This window comes from Thalassophryne amazonica, chromosome 8 (assembly GCF_902500255.1).
Source record: "Thalassophryne amazonica chromosome 8, fThaAma1.1, whole genome shotgun sequence".
NCBI lineage: Eukaryota > Metazoa > Chordata > Actinopteri > Batrachoidiformes > Batrachoididae > Thalassophryne > Thalassophryne amazonica.
The window spans coordinates 65,833,294-65,854,504 of NC_047110.1; the positions used below are offsets into that span (position 1 = coordinate 65,833,294).

General features: G+C 40.7%; 1 protein-coding gene across 1 annotated transcript in view; it reads left to right on the top strand.

Annotated features, from left to right (window-relative positions):
• sema4ba (sema domain, immunoglobulin domain (Ig), transmembrane domain (TM) and short cytoplasmic domain, (semaphorin) 4Ba) overlaps positions 1-14,033 on the top strand; it is a 113,522-nt gene extending 99,489 nt beyond the window's left edge. Inside the window, exons 10-15 of the mRNA XM_034176530.1 lie at positions 665-815; positions 3,692-3,902; positions 6,032-6,147; positions 6,551-6,708; positions 11,417-11,508; positions 11,710-14,033. Of these exons, the coding sequence (XP_034032421.1) occupies positions 665-815; positions 3,692-3,902; positions 6,032-6,147; positions 6,551-6,708; positions 11,417-11,508; positions 11,710-12,482 (1,501 nt within the window). The 3' untranslated portion in view covers positions 12,483-14,033. The remainder of the gene's footprint in view (positions 1-664; positions 816-3,691; positions 3,903-6,031; positions 6,148-6,550; positions 6,709-11,416; positions 11,509-11,709) is intronic.
• The last annotated feature ends 7,178 nt before the right edge of the window (positions 14,034-21,211 follow it).

The window sequence follows — 21,211 nt, forward strand, 5'->3', positions numbered from 1 at the left end:
ATGCAGCAGAAAATCAATGTTTTTTGGGATGTATGCCAAGATCTACTGAAGGTCAATCCAAACATCAGAATTTGGAAGAAAAGGGATTTTCAGACAAAGCTATAAGTGGTTGGACAGTGACAGTTTTTGTAATTTTGCCTTTGTGCACCAGCTCAGCAGAGTTGAAGTAACATAAATCACATATGCTTTTAGTAGAGAGTAGAATGGGTGTTTGTGTTGTGGTCCAACTACAGACAGGCTCATCTGAGTCCTTCAGAAAGTGCTACACTACAGGGATTTTCAAACACAGCCGGAGATGGCTGCAAAAGACAGCAAAACAAGACTGAGCATAAAGAGGTGCAGCTTTTTGGCAGTTACAAGGGGGAATCAAACAAGTCAGACTAAAATCTGTGTTGCTTGCAACTTTACTCTCACAGTAAGAAGTATTTTTACTCCAAAAATTCTGACAGTTTGGGGAAATGATGATGTGTAGTCACTGTTGCTGATAATTATTGTCTAGGACTTGTACAACAAAGACATAGCCAGTTTGCTCTGTGTAAGCCTGGTCCTGTCTGATCTCAGAAACTAAGCAGAGTGTGTGCTGGTTAGTACATGGAATGGAGACTTTACAAAATCAGAGCAGAATAATGCAATGTTTTTCATATGTTTGCATTTCTTTCCTTAGGTATAAAGGTGCCTCGGGAAGCTCTGCCGTGTGTTCCTTCACAATGGCACAAGTGGAAAAGGCATTCAGTGGACGATACCGAGAGGTTAACCGAGAGACTCAGCAGTGGTACACATACAACCATCCACTGCCAGAGCCGAGGCCTGGAGCTGTACGTACACATTGATTACTTTCTTCTGGATACTGCAGCAGTATCCACGATGACCATCAACAAGAGTTGATGTCACTCATATGTTTGCTAATCAACTGCATCCTTTCATATGTTTGTAGATTGCATTAATTTGACAAGAAATACAAAATAAATAACTGGTAATAGTGTCTGTAAAATAATTTCCTCAGCAAAGGCTAATTTTTGATTGAAAAGAGTTGCATACAAATATATACAGTAGTGTTCAGAATAATAGTAGTGCTATGTGTCTAAAAAGATTAATCCAGGTTTTGAGTATATTTCTTATTGTTACATGGGAAACAAGGTAACAGTAGATTCAGTAGATTCTCACAAATCCAACAAGACCAAGCATTCATGATATGCACACTCTTAAGGCTATGAAATAGGGCTATTAGTAAAAAAAAAGTAGAAAAGGGGGTGTTCACAATAATAATAGCATCTGCTGTTGATGCTACAAACTCAAAACTATTATGTTCAAACTGCTTTTTTAGCAATCCTGTGAATCACTAAATTCAATAATAATAATAAATAATAAAATCACCAGAGTTTTTCATGATTTCTTCACATCTGCGAGGCATTAATTTTGTTGGTTTGGAACCAAGATTTTGCTCGTTTACTAGTGTGCTTGGGGTCATTGTTTTGTTGAAACACCCATTTCAAGGACATGCCCTCTTCAGCATAAGGCAACATGACCTCTTCAAGTATTTTGACATATCCAAACTGATCCGTGATACCTGGTATGCGATATATAGGCCCAACACCATAGTAGGAGAAACATGCCCATATCATGATGCTTGCACCACCATGCTTCACTGTCTTCACTGTGAACTGTGGCTTGAATTCAGAGTTTGGGGGTCATCTCACAAACTGTGTGTGACCCTTGGACCCACAAAGAACAATTTTACTCTCATCAATCCACAAAATATTCCTCCATTTGTCTTTAGGCCAGTTGATGTGTTCTTTGGCAGATTGTAACCTCTTCTGCACATCTTTTATTTAACAGAGGGACTTTGCGGGGGATTCTTGCAAATAAATTAGCTTCACACAGGCGTCTTCTAACTGTCACAGCATTTACAGGTAACTCCAGACTGTCTTTGATCATCCTGGAGCTGATCAGTGGGTGAGCCTTTGCCATTCTGGTTATTCTTCTATCCATTTTGATAGTTGTTTTCTGTTTTCTTCCACGCGTCTCTAGTTTTTTTGTCCATTTTAAAGCATTGGAGATCATTGTAGATGAACAGCCTATAATTGCTATATTTTGCACCTGCGTATAAGTTTTCCCCTCTCCAATCAACTTTTTAATCAGACTACACTGTTCTTCTGAACAATGTCTTGAACGTCCCATTTTCCTCAGGCTTTCAAAGAGAAAAGCATGTTCAACAGGTGCTGGCTTCATCCTTATATAGGGGACACCTGTTTCACACCTGTTTGTTCCACAAAATTGACAACTCACTGACTGAATACCACACTACTATTATTGTGAACACCTCCTTTTTTTTTTACTAATAGCCCAATTTCATAGCCTTAAGAGTGTGCATATCATGAATGCTTGGTCTTGTTGGATTTGTGAGAATCTACTGAATCTACTGGTACCTTGTTTCTCATGTAACAATAAGAAATATACTCAAAACCTGGATTAATCTTTTTAGTCACATGGCACTACTATTATTCTGAACACTACTGTAACTGCTCCAGCTAATATGACAGCTAGTGCTAGAGGGTAGAAGGGAGAGCAGTAGAGCACTGCAACAAAAGACACCAATTGGGCATGGCAATCTCATTTGAGGGTGGGCGCTAAAGGGGTAAAATATGACGCAGTTTTTCTATATCCGGGGACAGCCCTCATATGTCATATGACACGGCACATTCTCTTGAGTTTCTGGACAAATTACACGCAACCAAAGTGTAAATGCAAAGAAAAAGTGACCATGCGGAGGAAAATGGACATGTGTTGCGGTTTGTTTATGACCCGGAGCTCAAACGTGTCTAGGCGGTTGTGCAGGTGAGAGAACGGAGCTACTCTGGCTAGGTGTGTCAGCTAACATTTAGCAACACGACCTCTCCCATTTGCCTCGTCTTCCCTTCTCCACTGGGAACCGACAAAAAGTGCACTTTTTGCGACTGCTTCAGTGATTGCAGCCAAAAACAAAACAGTACACCATTTTTCTGTTAGAAGTGACAGAGTTTGTGTGGCAAGACTAATTTCCGGGCGGAGTGTGGCAGTGTCACCACAAACCATTCGGAGGATTGGGGTTTCAGCGGAAGCCATTTTAAACTGGCACGTCGGCTAGGTGGCAGCGAGTATGCTTTTAACTTAACTGAGCCAGGTCGAATGGTTAGTGCTGAAACTTCCACACTCCGCCCGGGGATTAGTCTCTGCTGTGTTCGTCCACACTGTACCTGGATGTGCTCAAATCCCGTGATATCACACAGGGTTTCAAACGAGACTGCGCTGCCCTATAGCTAGCTGGACAGCATGTAGTGTGGCTATTAGCCAATAATAAGTTCATAATTTTGTGAAGGAAGTGTATTTGTTCATGAAATATGTGTTTTTGAAAACAGGGAAGTGGATGACATTACTAGCCAATGGAAACTGTTGCCACTTTAGACTTTTTATTCAATATGGAGAGTCTTAAACTGAATAGAATATTGACCCTTACCAAAAAATAGTACTGATAAGTATATAAAAAGTAAACTAGAAGTATACTTGAAACATACTTGCATATACTACTTTTTGGTAAGGGGAGCTGATGTAGGGAAATTGCGAACTTCTGTCCGGCTTCACTTCCCTTTGGTGAATGAGAATAGACGGGCAGTTATTATCCTATAAATATAAATGACCTGTGTTCCCTTCGCAGTGTATCACAAACGTGGCTCGAGAGCAGGGCATCTCTTCGTCCCTGCACATGCCGGACAAGGTGCTGAACTTTCTCAAAGACCACTTCTTGATGGACAGTGTGGTCCGGAGTCAACCTCTCCTGCTGAAACAAAACGTTCGCTACACACAGATCGCTGTGCATCGAGTCCAGGCATCCCGCAAGCCCTATAACGTTCTCTTCATTGGCACAGGTAGAGGACTGCACACACGTTCAGCCACACAATCATCAATATGTTCGTATCATCCAGCATGCGCAGAGTTTAATGTAGTGTTGTAGCTCATCCAGACCAGCAGTCCGAAGAGCTAATGTTACGGCGAAGCATCTGCAGAAAGTCCAAAATTCATAGTGGACAATTCATAGAAGCACAATTTCTCCTTCTTCTGCTTAAGTTCTTGTTGGATTTTGATTGCAGTTGCTTGCTTCATCTAAGCACTTTTCACATTTCTTCCTAGCAGAATTTTGAAATGTTAAATTTTAGAGAAATATGGACTTTTATGTGGTGAAACTTCAAATTGACCCAAAATGCCTTTTTTTAGTTCCGTTTTGATGAATTCTGATTCCAGATTTTGTTAAATTTGTCTAAGCACTATTCACAACTCCTCACAGAATTTAGAAATTTTCAGAATATCTATCTATCTATCTATCTATCTATCTATCTATCTATCTATCTATCTATCTATCTATCTATCTATCTATCTATCTATCTACCTACCTACCTACCTACAGTGGCTTGCAAAAGTATTCAGCCCCTTGGTATTTCACACATTTTAATTTGTTTATGGCGTTTTAAATACAAAAAGTAAATCAGACTTCTCAATATAAAAATTTCTAAAATTCTCTTCTTTAGACTCAAACTGAAAACAAATCTCTACAACTTGATATAAATTAATTAACAATATAAAAGCCAAGATGGTGAGTTACATAAGTAAATCAGCCCCTTTGTATAATACCTGTAAATAATCAGTTTAATTGCCAGTTTCTTCAGACAAATCAGGAGATGGATACATGAAACTGTGCATAGTGCAAATTCTGCATTTTGTATCTCCAGTTATAAAGCTTCATGATGAAGTGGTATAGATGAGGGTCATCAAATCTAGACTTGCATCTCAGATGTACCTTCTGGCAAACTGTAGGTGAACTTTCAGATCTTCTTTTTAAGAAAATCCTTCTCTGCTCCACTTCATCATGAAGCTGTATAACTGGGGATATAAAATCCAAAACTTGCACTGTGCATAATTTCTCCAATCACAGCCACAGAAGCCTATAACTTCTTCCAGGTTGTCTGGGTGTCTTGGTTGCTTTCCTCACTCTTATCCTTCTTGCACAGTCACTCAGGTTTTGAGAACTGTCTACTCCACACAGATTTACCATAGAGTACCATACTGTTTGTATTTTTTTTATAACTGATGTAAATAAAGTCCAAGACATATTCAGTGACTTGGAAATGTTCATGTATCCATCCACTGACTCGTCTGAAGAAAACTGTCAATAAAACTGATTATTTACAGACATTATACCAAAGGGGCTGATGACTTATGCAACCCATCATCTTGGCTTTTATATTTTTAATACATTTATATCAGGTTGTAGAGATTTATTTTCAGTTTGAGTTTAAGGAAGACAATTAAAAAAAAATTATATTGAGGAGCCTGGTTTACTTTTATTATTTGAAATGTCATAAACAAATTAAAATGTGTGAAATACCAAGGGGCTGAATACTTTTGCAAGCCACTTTATCTATCTATCTGTCTATATATAACATACACATATTTTTAAATGTATTTTTTAGTATTCATTTATTTTGCAGTGAAAACAGTGAGATTCATGCAAAATTCATCTTCTTCAGTTTCTGATGATGATGGTTTGGTTTGATTCACCAAAACACTATTTGTAGTTCTTCCTTGCAGAATTTAGAAATTTAGAATTTTGGACTTTTGGAGGTGAAAACAGTTGAATGCACACAAAATAGGGCATGTTCCTGAACTGCATTGTTGCTGGTGGTGGGAAACACCAAAATAAGACACCATTCAAGAAACCTCACACAAGTTTTGGGAGAAGACCTCAACTACCAGGAAAAATGTTTACAGCAGTATGTAAATTACTATGCCCAAGACATTTTACCCACTGCTGTAAACATTTCACCTGGGAGCTCAGGTTTTGTTCAAAACTATATTTACACTATAGTGTAAATAACTGACTCAGAACACTGACATCTAGTGGTAAAGAAATGTATTCACACTATGTTATCATTTTCTTCAACTGCATAGTGTGGTGAAATAGCTCAGAGGATAACCCCAGATCATTGTGTCTCTTTTCCAGATGACGGTAGACTTCATAAAGCCATTAATGTTAACAACAAGATGCACATCATAGAAGAGATGGTGCTGTTCCCCGATTCCCAGCCAGTGCAGCGCATGATACTGGACTCTGAGAAGGTAGAGTGCACAGACAGACAGACAAGAGACTCAATTTGTTTGAGGGCGCTTTGTCATCATGTGAACTGTGAAGTTATAATCTGATTCAGTAAATGCATTTGTTAGCAGGTTAGAGCTTCCATGAAGACTTACACCCTAAAAAAAAGTCCTCTTGTTCAGGGACATAATTACATGCAGCTTTCTCTCAGAGGAACTTTAAAACAGCTGGAATGGAGACACTTCATGAATCTCTCAGCCCTAAATGGATTTGCACAGAGAGATAGTTTTTATAGAGATACAAAGAAAAAGTAATCATGTTGTATTTAGATCAGGGGCAGACACAACACTGGATGAAAATAGTAACCCACTAACTCTATTTGGGACATTTCCTTCTTTTTTGTCCTCTGTGCTGTCATTTCCATAGGGTCGACTTTATGTCTCCTCTTTCTCTGAACTGGTGGAGGTCCCAGTGGCAAACTGCACTAATTATCAGAGCTGTGGGGAGTGCATCCTCTCCAGAGATCCTTATTGTGCCTGGAACGGGAGGCAGTGTGTAAATGTGAAGCAGATTCCACCAAACAGGTGTGCATCCCTCTACACAGTCATCGACAGTTAAGTTTGCACGGAGAAACTTTAGAGATTTTAGAGTCTGTCTTTAGGGTGATGTGCTTGTCTTTTTACTGTACAATTGTGATACTTGGACACAAACCAGTGGCTTAAGGCCATGAATGAATGTCTTTGGAACTGGAGGATCCTTGGGTACTCCTTGTTGTGTCAATTTCACAGTTGCTTAGGGAGATGAGGCGTACCACTTGCATTGAGAGGCAATTTCAGTTACATTTTGTCAGCGTGGAGGGCTTCTCTGGGCATCCAGAGCACATATAGCTCTTGGCTGTTCCAACTATAGTTAGAATAGAATAGAATAGAATAGAATGCCTTTAATTGTCATTATACAATGTACAACAAGATTAAAAGCCAACTCCAAAATCAGTGCAGGCGAGTAAGAAGAAAAGCAGCAATATCAAATAATAAGTATCAAAAAATATATATACGAGGTCTCTTAGATAATAAACCGACCCTTTTATTTTTTTTTTTAACTATATGGATTTGAATGACATGCGATTACACCAATCATGCTTGAACCCTCGTGCGCATGCGTGAGTTTTTTCATGCGTGTCAGTGACGTCATTTCCCTGTGGGCAGGCCTTGAGTGAGATGTGGTCCCGCCCTCTCGGCTGAATTCCTTTGTTTCACACGCTGCTCGAGACGGCGCGCGTTGCTTTATCAAAAATTTTTCTGGACCTGTGAGGAATATCCGAGTGGACACTATTGGAGAAATTAAGCTGGTTTTCTGTGAAAAGTTTAACGGCTGATGAGAGATTATGGGGTGTTTCTGTCGGTGTAAGGACTTCCCACGGAGCGGGACGTCCTGCAGCGCTTCCAGGCGCTGTCGTCGGCCTGTTTCGAGCTGAAAACATCCTAATTTAAGGCTTAATTCACCCAGGACATCGTGAGAGAACAGAGAAGATTCAGAAGAGGCCGGCATGAGGAATTTATGCGGACATTCCACTGTTTAAGGACATTTTTTTAATGAAAGACGTACGCGCAAATTCGCCGAGTCGTTTCCGTGACAACTCGGCAAATCTGTGTGCGCCGCGACAGGAAAAACACCTCCGTGTTGAAAACCATTTGTAGAATTCAGGCGGCTTTTAATGGCTTTCAACAAGTGAGTAACTGAGAAATTGTTTAACAGCTTGGGCATGTTCCAACTTGCCCGTTAAGATTTCCAACGGAGGTGTTTTTCCTGCCGCGACCCCCCGCGGTCGGGTCCAGCCCGACATGCAACTCTGCCCGCACGTTCTTTCATTACAAAATGACCGTTAACAATGGAATGTCCGAATAAAGTCCTCATGCCGACTTCTTCTGAAAGTTCTCTGTTCTCTGACGACTTACTGCGTCAACAGAGCCTGAAATGTGGAAGTTTTCAACTTGAAACGGCGAGACGCTGCCGCCTCGAAGCGCAGATCGCCGTCAGGCGCCGTGGACCGTCCTTAAAGCGACACTACCAGACCAAAATCTCTCATCAGCCGTTAAAATTTTTACCGAAAACCAGCTGAATTTATTGAATGGTGTCCACTCAGTTGTGCCTTACAGTTTTGAAAAAATTTTTATCAAACAAAGCAACAGTCTCTGAGCCATTCCTAAACAATGAAAAAAATTGACGAGCGGGTGGACGACTCCTCACTCAAAGACTGCCCACAGGCGAATGACGTAACCGACAGGCGTGAAAAAACTCTCGCATGCCCACGAGGGTTCAAGCATGTCTGATGTAATCACACGTGATTCAAATCCATATGGTTTTTGAAAAAAATAATAAGGTCGGATACTTTTCTAATAGACCTCGTACGATGGAAACATTAGAAGGTATGGTGCACGGTCCTGGGTGGTATGTACATTGCAGAATAAGTATGTTATTATATACATTGTTAAAAATTATAAATATTGCACATTATGGGATGGAATGTTGCACATTATCATCGGTGCATGCGGGAATTCAGGATGGTTACCGCTTTGGGAAAAAAACTGTTTTTGAGTCTCTTTGTTCTGGTCTTAATACACCTGTAGTGCTTCCCTGAGGGCATCAAGTCAAACAGTTCAAAGCCAGGGTGGGAGCTGTCTTTAGTGATGTTTAGGGCTCTGCTATGGCAGCGAGAGCTGTAAATGTCCATCAGGGAGGGGAGAGGGCAGCCAATGATCTTTTGGGCTGTCTTTATGACTCTCTGGAGCCTCTCCCTGTATGCAGCAGTATAGCTGCCGTACCATACTGTGATGCAGTATGTCAGCAGGCTCTGAATGGATGCTCGATAGAAGGTCAGCAGCAGGTTGGAGTCTAGCTTGTGCTTCCTGAGGACTCTCAGGAAGTGTAGCCGCTGCTGAGCCTTCTTGGTGACTGCTGTGATGTTCACAGACCAGGAGATATCATCGGAGATGAGGACGCCGAGAAACTTGAAGGTGTGAACCCTCTCCACACGCTCGCCATTGATGAAAAGGGGGGCTGGGTCGATGCTGTGCTTCCTGTAGTCAGTGATGATTTCCTTGGTTTTCTTGGTGTTCAGTGCGAGGTTATTCTCTGAACACCAGGCTGCCAGCTTCAGGACCTCCTCTCTATAAGCTGTCTCATCACCCTTAGAGATGAGTCCGACCACAGTGGTGTCATCAGCAAACTTGACGACCAGTTTGTTTCGGTGGGCCGAACTGCAGTCGTAGGTGTAGAGGCAGTATAGGAGGGGGCTTATTTCATTATTTACAATTTTATTTTACATGGTATAGATCTTTAATGAGTCTTCATTTTATGGGTTCTTTAATACGTAGATATCAACATGTAGTACCTAGTTTGAGGTTTCCATTTGATAGCATATAAATTATGTATTTTATCTTCCTATAGTAAGCTGGCAGTGTTTACTTTAGATAGATACCAATACACATTACATCATAGCTTCTGTTTCTATAATATAATAACCATAAGCTAGCTATAATTTCATTTTACTACTACAGTAGTCTGCAAACTAAGTATATGTACGAGGTCTGTTAGAAAACTATCCAACCTTTTTATTTTTTGCAAAAACTATATGGATTTGAATCATGTGCACTTGCATCAGCCAAGCTTGAACCTTTGTGCGCATGCATGAGTTTTTTCACGCCTGTCGGTTGCGTCATTCGCCTGTGAGCAGGCTTTGAGTGAGCAGTGGTCCAGCCCCCTCGTCGGATTTTTATTGTGAGGAAAATGTCTGAACGATTTGGAGCTTTGCTGCATCAAATTTTTCCAGAAACTGTGAGAGACAGCCAGGTGGAAACCATTCGGAAGATTCAGACAGCTTTCAGGGTCTATTCTACGGGGATCACACAGATTGAGTGTTACAACCGGTTTAAAGACGGCGCACAATGGCAGAGGGCGCGCCGCCCCCGAGCAGCGATCAACAGGCTGAAACGACCAGATCATTTCCAAACTGAACAGTCTTTAAATCGGTTGTAACACTCAATCTGTGTGATCCCCGTAGAATAGACCCTGAAAGCTGTCTGAATCTTCCGAATGGTTTCCACCTGGCTGTCTCTCACAGTTTCTGGAACAATTTGATGCAGCAAAGCTCCAAATTGTTTAGACATTTTCCTCACAATAAAAATCCGACGCGAAGGCTGGACCACTGCTCACTCAAAGAGTGCTCACGGGCGAATGACGCAACCGACAGGTGTGAAAAAACTCACGCGTGCGCACGAAGGTTCAAGCTTGGCTGATGCAAGTGCACATGATTCAAATCCATATATATATCGTGCACATGCATGAGTTTTTTTCACGCGTGTCGGTGACGTCATTCGCCTGTGGGCAGGCTTTGAGTGAGCACTGGTCCAGCCCTCTCGGCTGAAATCCTTTGTCTGAGACGCTGCTGGAGATGGCACGCATTGCTTTATCAGAATTTTTTCAGGACCTGTGAGGGATAGCCGAGTGAACACTATTCGAGAAATTCAGCTGGTTTTCGGTGAAAAGTTTAACGGCTGATGAGAGATTGTGGAGTTTCTTTCGCTTTAAGGACAGCTCACAAAGCGTATCGGCGCGGTCGGAGGTGGCGTCCGTCTGGCTGTTTCGAGCTGAAAACATCCTAATTTAAGGCTCTGTTCACCCAGGACATCGTCAGAGAACAGAGAAGTTTCAGAAGAAGTCGGCATGAGGAGTTTATGCGGACATTCCACTGTTAAAGGAGATTTTGTAATGAAAGAACGTTCAAGCATGTCTGATGTAATCACACGTGATTCAAATCCATATGATTTTTGAAAAAAATAATAAGGTCGGATACTTTTCTAACAGACCTCGTATATATATATATATATATATATATATATATATATATATATATATATATATATATATATATATACGAGGTAGGTAGGGAGAGTTCCCATGGGATAAAAAAGCTTTTCAACCTACCATCCCTGGTTCTCAAGACCAGGCACCTAAGTGGCTCTACTCTACTCTATTCTACTCTTCCTTTTTAGATATACCTTAGTATACACTGGTTGGCCCTCAAGAGTGGTGTAGGGCTGCTCAAGTTGGTGGGTAGTACTCTGGGTTCCACTGCACTGCAACGTGTATTTGAAGATTATACTTGTGACAAATGTGACAAAGTTGAATTTAAAAAATAAGAAATCTACAAAAGCAAATTAATAAATAAATCTAAAACAATTTTTTTTCTTACACCCCCCCCCCCCCCCCCCCCCAAAAAAAAATGTCTTTCAGTGATTGGAAGCAGGATGTAGATGATGCTGACACATCAGCTATTTGCAACAAGGCAGCACCTCTCCCACGGACTGTTAAAGTTCCTCCGACAAGTAAGCCAACACCTCCACTCTGGATGCTCTCCATTTACAGTGCAGAATTTAACACACTTTGTCATTAATATAAGTTTTAATGACAAATACTTTGTCACACTGCCATTATGTCAGTTTTTGTTCAGTACCATAATGAGGTAAAAATTACTAATCTGCCTGTTTCTTGCTCAAACTAAACCCAAATATGCTTTTTTTTTGTAGGAATATCTTCATGCCAGATGGTCATTATTCCAGCCAACACATTCAAAGTGTTGCCTTGCAAACTGCGCTCTAATTTGGCTGAAAGGAGGTGGGAGTTCAGTGAGGCTGCAGGTCACTTCCATTACCCCAGTCCGGAGGGTGGGCTGGTAGTGGTAGCTCAATCTGGCAGGCAGGAAACGTATGAGTGCTGGTCAGTAGAAGAAGGCTTCAGGCAGCTGCTGGCCAACTACTGCGTGAGGGCCGAGACCAAGCAGGAGAGCACCACTCCAACAGCACGTTCACACACGCCACAGGTCTCCCAGGAGGAGATCATCATCCTGCCTGGAGAGGCTCATTCACCGCAAATAAACACCAAGACCTACTGGAACGAGCTGATTGTGGTTTGTGCTCTGCTGGCGTTCTCCCTGGTGGTCTTCTTCCTCTTTGTGGCCTACAGGAACCGCGATCACATGAAGTCCATGCTGAAGGAGGGCGAGTGCCCCGGCATGCAGCAGAAGAAGCCCAGAATTGTGGGGAAACCCGTGGAGAACTTGCCACTCAACGGCAGTACAGCCCCTGTCCCGGTGTCAGATCACAAAGGCTACCAGACCCTAAACGACAACTACCTTTGCAGCACTCCGCCGCATGAGTGCTCGTCCCCAGATAACAGCAAGAGCTTCTCAGAGTGCGAGAAAAAGCCTCTGAATCTGCGAGAGAGCCATGTTGAGATCTCTTCCACGTGTCCACGGCCGCGCGTGAGACTCGGTCCTGAGATTAAAGACTCAGTCGTGTGAAGCCAGTTTGCAGTTACGCAGAGTGACCTGAAAAGAAACCGTGCACTTACTGAGAAAGACGGAATCCTGAAAAAAGTCAAACTGAGGAACGTCAGACTCTTCACGGAGAGACATTTCACTACAGACATTTTGCACTTTGTTTCATCTCTGTGGTCCATGTGCATTTTTAAGTTTTTCCTCCACCCCTACCTATTCAAGTGCATTATAAGCATGCTGGGGGAACTTCAAGTTTGCCTTTGGATTTTTCACATTCGTATACTTCTCACCTACAAAGGAGGTGGTGTTGCTCTATTTTCCATCCAGGATTCACTGACTGAATGGCACAGTATCATCGTCCAGTCCGACCATTTATTCTGTTGGCAACACTTTTTTTATTTCGCTCATTTGCTCAACATATGTAAGAGCCCACCCTTCACTGAGGCTATGCACTGCAGCAGGTGAACACTCATGCACCAGAACATACACAGTTTCAGAAGCAGAAAAAACAAATGTATTACACTGTCACAAAATTATTGACCCTATGCACATCTGCAACAAGGAGAGCACCACTAAGTAGCTGTTTTCATCTGGATGTCCTTCTTGATGCACCACCATGTTACATGGAGAATGGGCAATGGTGAGGTTTGAACCAGGAACCTTCTGCACTGAAAACAAGCACACTTAACCGCTTGGCCACACAGATGGTCAGTTTTGTTCAAGACATAGGGATCTATACAAATTTCATTTGACATGGACAAATACTGAAAATGTAAGTAGTGTTGACAGGATGAAATGTTTGGTGAATCAACCTCTGGATCTGCACCAAAATGTTCATTTCCTTGACCCGTGCCCACCATCCCACCAGTTTCATGAAAATTGGTCCATGACTTTTACCTTGTTTTCTGGACTATAAGTCATTTTTTAAACGTACTTGTTTGGATGGTCTTGTGACTTATATTTCAAAATGACTGAGGACCCATGGGGGGGTGCGGCGAGAACACCAGAAATGCTTCATCCCAGCAGTTTGTTTTTTTAAGCATGTGCCTAGGATTTGTTTCTGTGACAACCATAAACAGCTAAACAAGCAAACCAACTAACTACTGTATAAATGATATTGGTTAAAATATTATTTCCTCAGTAAAGGTAATTAAAGAATGCAAATGTGTAAAAAAAAAAAAAATCCTACTTATAACTTAAATTACTGGATTTCACAAACCACCAGGTTTCGTAAAGATCTGTCCATATAACAAGCAAACCAGAAGACAGGTGAAAACATAACATCCTTGAAGTAAAAAGTACTGAGCAATACTGACACTGCCACATAGAACCCAAGTTGCACAGTCCCATCTTTGTTTTTTGTTGTTGTTTTTATAGCAACCATCCAAGTGTAAAATGGGTGTAAAACTTGCGCAGAGCTGCATAGGGTCAATACTCATCATTTGGGATTAAACGAAATTCAAAGATGAATTGTGAACTGACTGGAAAGAGGCACCACCTCAACTATAACACACCAAGAAATGACACACGGTCAACATAAAGATGATAAAACTGGACATTATGTTAAAGGGAAAAGGTCACTCCAGGTATTATCTCGCTGTTCTTCATGAGAAAGGCAGACTATGCAAAGCAAAAAATAATGTGAAGTGAGGTAAATGCCATAAAAACCTCAACATGGGACTAAGCACTGAGGAGTCGGTGCTGTTAATTACTGAGGATCAGTGGCACTGCAAACACGCAACCATATAACAATAACTGTTGGTATGCAAGAGATTTTAATCATTTTGAAATATTTGCTGAGTTATCATTAAGAAACCCTGAAAGGCTGACAACTGAAATACACAATATTTAAAAAAAAAGTCAAGGGTCCATTATAATGATAAATGTAAATCTATGGCTGTAGGTTTATGTCAACATGATGACATATTTATTAATCTGATTAAAGCTGCCAAATGTTTTTATAGAAGGGCATTTTTGTAATTCATTTTTAATGATTTAATTATCTATCTTGATTCTCAGAGGTAATAAAGATTCAATATTATTCTATAGAAAATGTGTTTTATGACATGTGGCTGAATAGCTACAGCTTTATTTACTTGATCTACATTTGAGTGTTCATTAGTGGAAGGTAACTGCCATCTCTTTTTATGAATTAAAAACCTTCTGATTTAGAGGTGTTTTCAGATCTACGTGGGAGCAGGCCCCCTCATGGAGGTTGCTATGTTGCACCATCATGTTGATACAGGAGCTTAAAAGGGACATAATTACTCCACATTTTGTATTTTACAGAACAGCAAGAAGACCGAGTACAAACGAAGAGGAATTAGTGGTTGCTAGTGCAGGCTAACAAGTTTGAGAGCCCCCATTTTTGTGAAATGGAGGATCAAAATTATTACTTATCACAAGCGAAGGCAAGGGAGCGTGAAACCCGATGCCAAAGAAATGAAAATGTGAAGGGAAATAAAATCCTGAATGTGATGGGATAATGGAATCTGCAAACTCATTACTAGATGACACTAAGAGCCTGATTTACTAAAGAGTTACATATGTAAAAATGTGAGCAAGCACCATTGCTCTTGCAAATACACCTGCATGCTGATACAGTGAGCAAAGAGGATAGCATCTGTCAAATGCGCAAAATAGTACGTATTGTCTATTTGATGTATTTGTCTTCATGAATATGCAATTCAGGGTTTGTCCACCCGAGAAGGCAAAATTCTGGGAGGGAACACGCAAACAGGTGACGTTTGCACATGCAAGAGGATTTATCAAGGTCAAAAGGAAATTTAGCGGAGGTTGTAGTTCGCAAGTTTCAAGCTTTAGCATTAATTAAGCATTAAGATTAGCATTAATCTAGACTGCTGTTCCAGCCAACCCAGTCTCACTGTAGTTCATTGTGGCATTACAAAAAGTACATTCATCTATGGGTTTCTGACTTGGGCACGAAAATGGGGCGCTTTTCATGACAGGGGCACGGAATGTGGGGTGTCTGGGGGGGTGGTTATGGTTAGGGGAGGGTAGACATTTACACTTAGGAGAAGGGGAGGAGTATAAATAGCAAAATAAAAAAAAAACTATCATGAAAATGGTTTGCTTTTCGTGATGCCCCCCCCCCAAAAAAAGTGAGACTGGGCGGTTTCAGCAGCACAGAGCTGCCTCCTTATACACACAATAAAAAACAAAAATCAGTTATTCATATTTAAAGAGGTTATGTTTTTGTTTTTTCTTAAAGAATAAAGAACCTCCGTGCATAACATGCAGACCAGAGTACCTCGGAAACAACTCCTGATAATTACAGTCATTGATGTGTCACGCTGTGTTTACACAAATAAACACACACATGATCTGTGTGGAATTATACATGCATATCTATGCATGCTGCATGTGCATTCTGCCGGTGACACACACACAAACAACTGTGCGTACAGAGCTGTGCATAGCACACAGCCAGCTATCTGTACTTTTCACCACTGTGCACAGCTACCTGTGTGCAAGAGACAACTGTGCCTCGTCCTTCACATGCATGTCAGTATGCGCTGCATGTGCGTTCTGCTGTGTGAGTTACTGTGCACATTGATAATAAATCAAAATATACTGCTGTTCATGTACTAAGTTGGCTTTCATGTATATTAGGTCTGAATCAAGAAGTGCTTTGCACAAGCATCCAGTAGATTAAATGGCTGATTTCATTTTGCTCTTAACACGCTCAAAATTCTCATTTCTCACCCGTTCACATCTCTAACCGTTTTTCCCCACTCGACGACACACCCACCGAGGATCAAACTCTGGTTATTGGCGACTCTGTTTTGAGAAATGTGAAGTTAGCGACACCAGCAACCATAGTCAATTGTCTTCCGGGGGCCAGAGCAGGCGACATTGAAGGAAATTTGAAACTGCTGGCTAAGGCTAAGCGTAAATTTGGTAAGATTGTAATTCACGTCGGCAGTAATGACACCCGGTTACGCCAATCGGAGGTCACTAAAATTAACATTAAATCGGTGTGTAACTTTGCAAAAACAATGTCGGACTCTGTCGTTTTCTCTGGGCCCCTCCCCAATCGGACCGGGAGTGACGTGTTTAGCCGCATGTTCTCCTTGAATTGCTGGCTGTCTGAGTGGTGTCCAAAAAATGAGGTGGGCTTCATAGATAATTGGCAAAGCTTCTGGGGAAAACCTGGTCTTGTTAGGAGAGACGGCATCCATCCCACTTTGGATGGAGCAGCTCTCATTTCTAGAAATCTGGCCAATTTTCTTAAATCCTCCAAACCGTGACTATCCAGGGTTGGGACCAGGAAGCAGAGTTGTAGTCTTACACACCTCTCTGCAGCTTCTCTCCCCCTGCCATCCCCTCATTACCCCGTCCCCGTAGAGACGGTGTCTGCTCCCAGACCACCAATAACCAGCAAAAATCTATTTAAGCATAAAAATTCAAAAAGAAAAAATAATATAGCACCTTCAACTGCACCACAGACTAAAACAGTTAAATGTGGTCTATTAAACATTAGGTCTCTCTCTTCTAAATCCCTGTTGGTAAATGATATAATAATTGATCAACATATTGATTTATTCTGCCTAACAGAAACCTGGTTACAGTAGGATGAATATGTTAGTTTAAATGAGTCAACACCCCCGAGTCACACTAACTGTCAGAATGCTCGTAGCACGGGCCGGGGCGGAGGATTAGCAGCAATCTTCCATTCCAGCTTATTAATTAATCAAAAATCCAGACAGAGCTTTAATTCATTTGAAAGCTTGTCTCTTAGTCTTGTCCATCCAAATTGGAGTATCTCGTCAATAGTTTTACATCCTCATTGAAGACAATTTTGGATGCTGTAGCTCCTCTGAAAAAGAGAGCTTTAAATCAGAAGTGTCTGACTCCGTGGTATAACTCACAAACTCGTAGCTTAAAGCAGATAACCCGTAAGTTGGAGAGGAAATGGCGTCTCACTAATTTAGAAGATCTTCACTTAGCCTGGAAAAAGAGTCTGTTGCTCTATAAAAAAGCCCTCCGTAAAGCTAGGACATCTTTCTACTCATCACTAATTGAAGAAAATAAGAACAACCCCAGGTTTCTTTTCAGCACTGTAGCCAGGCTGACAAAGAGTCAGAGCTCTATTAACTTTAACTAGTAATGACTTCATGACTTTCTTTGCTAACAAAATTTTAACTATTAGAGAAAAAATTACTCATAACCATCCCAAAGACGTATCGTTATCTTTGGCTGCTTTCAGTGATGCCGGTATTTGGTTAGACTCTTTCTCTCCGATTGTTCTGTCTGAGTTATTTTCATTAGTTACTTCATCCAACCATCAACATGTTTATTAGACCCCATTCCTACCAGGCTGCTCAAGGAAGCCCTACCATTATTTAATGCTTCGATCTTAATATGATCAATCTATCTTTGTTAGTTGGCTATGTACCACAGGCTTTTAAGGTGGCAGTAATTAAACCATTACTTAAAAAGCCATCACTTGACCCAGCTATCTTAGCTAATTATAGGCCAATCTCCAACCTTCCTTTTCTCTCAAAAATTCTTGAAAGGGTAGTTGTAAAACAGCTAACTGATCATCTGCAGAGGAATGGTCTATTTGAAGAGTTTCAGTCAGGTTTTAGAATTCATCATAGTACAGAAACAGCATTAGTGAAGGTTACAAATGATCTTCTTATGGCCTCGGACAGTGGACTCATCTCTGTGCTTGTTCTGTTAGACCTCAGTGCTGCTTTTGATACTGTTGACCATAAAATTTTATTACAGAGATTAGAGCATGCCATAGGTATTAAAGGCACTGCGCTGCGGTGGTTTGAATCATATTTGTCTAATAGATTACAATTTGTTCATGTAAATGGGGAATCTTCTTCACAGACTAAAGTTAATTATGGAGTTCCACAAGGTTCTGTGCTAGGACCAATTTTATTCACTTTATACATGCTTCCCTTAGGCAGTATTATTAGACGGTATTGCTTAAATTTTCATTGTTACGCAGATGATACCCAGCTTTATCTATCCATGAAGCCAGAGGACACACACCAATTAGCTAAACTGCAGGATTGTCTTACAGACATAAAGACATGGATGACCTCTAATTTCCTGCTTTTAAACTCAGATAAAACTGAAGTTATTGTACTTGGCCCCACAAATCTTAGAAACATGGTGTCTAACCAGATCCTTACTCTGGATGGCATTACCCTGACCTCTAGTAATACTGTGAGAAATCTTGGAGTCATTTTTGATCAGGATATGTCATTCAAAGCGCATATTAAACAAATATGTAGGACTGCTTTTTTGCATTTACGCAATATCTCTAAAATCAGAAAGGTCTTGTCTCAGAGTGATGCTGAAAAACTAATTCATGCATTTATTTCCTCTAGGCTAGACTATTGTAATTCATTATTATCAGGTTGTCCTAAAAGTTCCCTAAAAAGCCTTCAGTTAATTCAAAATGCTGCAGCTAGAGTACTGACGGGGACTAGAAGGAGAGAGCATATCTCACCCATATTGGCCTCTCTTCATTGGCTTCCTGTTAATTCTAGAATAGAATTTAAAATTCTTCTTCTTACTTATAAGGTTTTGAATAATCAGGTCCCATCTTATCTTAGGGACCTCGTAGTACCATATCACCCCAATAGAGCGCTTCGCTCTCAGACTGCAGGCTTACTTGTAGTTCCTAGGTTTGTAAGAGTAGAATGGGAGGCAGAGCCTTCAGCTTTCAGGCTCCTCTCCTGTGGAACCAGCTCCCAATTCAGATCAGGGAGACAGACACCGTCTCTACTTTTAAGATTAGGCTTAAAACTTTCCTTTTTGCTAAAGCTTATAGTTAGGGCTGGATCAGGTGACCCTGAACCATCCCTTAGTTATGCTGCTATAGACGTAGACTGCTGGGGGGTTCCCATGATGCACTGTTTCTTTCTCTTTTTGCTCTGTATGCACCACTCTGCATTTAATCATGAGTGATCGATCTCTGCTCCCCTCCACAGCATGTCTTTTTCCTGGTTCTCTCCCTCAGCCCCAACCAGTCCCAGCAGAAGACTGCCCCTCCCTGAGCCTGGTTCTGCTGGAGGTTTCTTCCTGTTAAAAGGGAGTTTTTCCTTCCAAATGTAGCCAAGTGCTTGCTCACAGGGGGTCGTTTTGACCGTTGGGGTTTTACATAATTATTGTATGGCCTTGCCTTACAATATAAAGCGCCTTGGGGCAACTGTTTGTTGTGATTTGGCGCTATATAAAAAAATTGATTGATTGATTGATTGATTGATTTACATACTACTGTCTGCGTCACATTATCGGCCACTATCAACTGCACATTTACTCTTAGTAAATCACTCGCAAAACTGTCTCTACTCCCACGTGCAAAAGTTTGGATTGCCCATGAAATTTAACACTAGTTACCTGGAATTTTAGTAAATCAGGCTCTAAATCCTGCACACTGTAGTTTTACGTAAAAGATAGTTATTGATTTAAACGTTTCTATTTTAACAGGGACACAGTCAGATCTCTTTTTTCCTCCAGTCTGAGGCAGTTTATTCTAGTTCTTTTATACCATATGGACTGTTCTGAAATGAAAACTCCCTGTGACCACTAGATGTCACATCTGTGGTGTTTCAATCATTTCAAAGCAGCAAGTCATATTTTGAAATAATGATTTGATTTCAAAACGGTGAATTCTTGGAATCCTGTGTGTTAAAACAATGTCACCATTACAGTATTTCAGGTGCTGAAAAGCAGTGAATCACTTTCTGAAGCAACTCATTTGTGCAGTTTTTAAATTTTTATTTCAGTTTTTAAATTTTTATTTATTTTTAGCCCTTCAAAGCAAATTATTCATGTGGTATAAATGATCAGAAATCCTTGTTACTAGTATCACTGTGTGTGGAATATTTAACCCCCCCCAACACACACACACACACACACACACACACACACACACACACTACAGTGCATCTGTGCACTGTAGTGATGGTAACTATGAATCTGCATATTCAACAAATTTATGAGGACAACCTCTCACAACATTGTTTCACAGTAATTTAAGTCTTATTTAAGTTTGTGTCTAGCGTTTGTAACATTACCACTAAAATGGATGTTAACTGCAAGAAGGTGTACTGCTTAACGCGGAATGCATTTGTTTTGCACCTAATACTGAAAAGCCTTAGTGTTGGGCAAGTTATTGATAACAAATTTGCCTTTGGGAAAATGGATAATGCCTTCAAAAACAATAATCAAGAGATGTGCCTCTGGAGATACTGAACAAAGCAAGTTGTCGTGTTGTAAAATCAAATGCTATCCTATATGTGTGTATATATATATATATATATATATATACATACAGTGAGGCAAATAAGTATTTGATCCACTGTTGATTTTGTAAGTTTTCCCACGTACAAAGAATGGAGAGGTCTGTAATTTGTATTGTAGGTACACTTCAACTGTGAGAGACAGAATCTAAAAAAAAAAAAAACAAATCCAGAAAATCACATCGTATGATTTTAAATAATTAATTTGCATGTTATTGCATGAAATATGTATTTGATCACCTATCAACCAGCAAGAATTCTGGCTCTCACAGACCTGTTAGTTTTTCTTTAAGAAGCCCTCCTATTCTGCACTCTTTACCTGTATTAATTGTACCTGTTTGAACTTGTTACCTGTATAAAAGACACCTGTCCACACAATCAATTACACTGTGGGGTAAGGATGATTCTGAGAAAGTCCAGAACAGCACAGGATGACCTGGTCAATAACCCGAAGAGAGCTGAGAC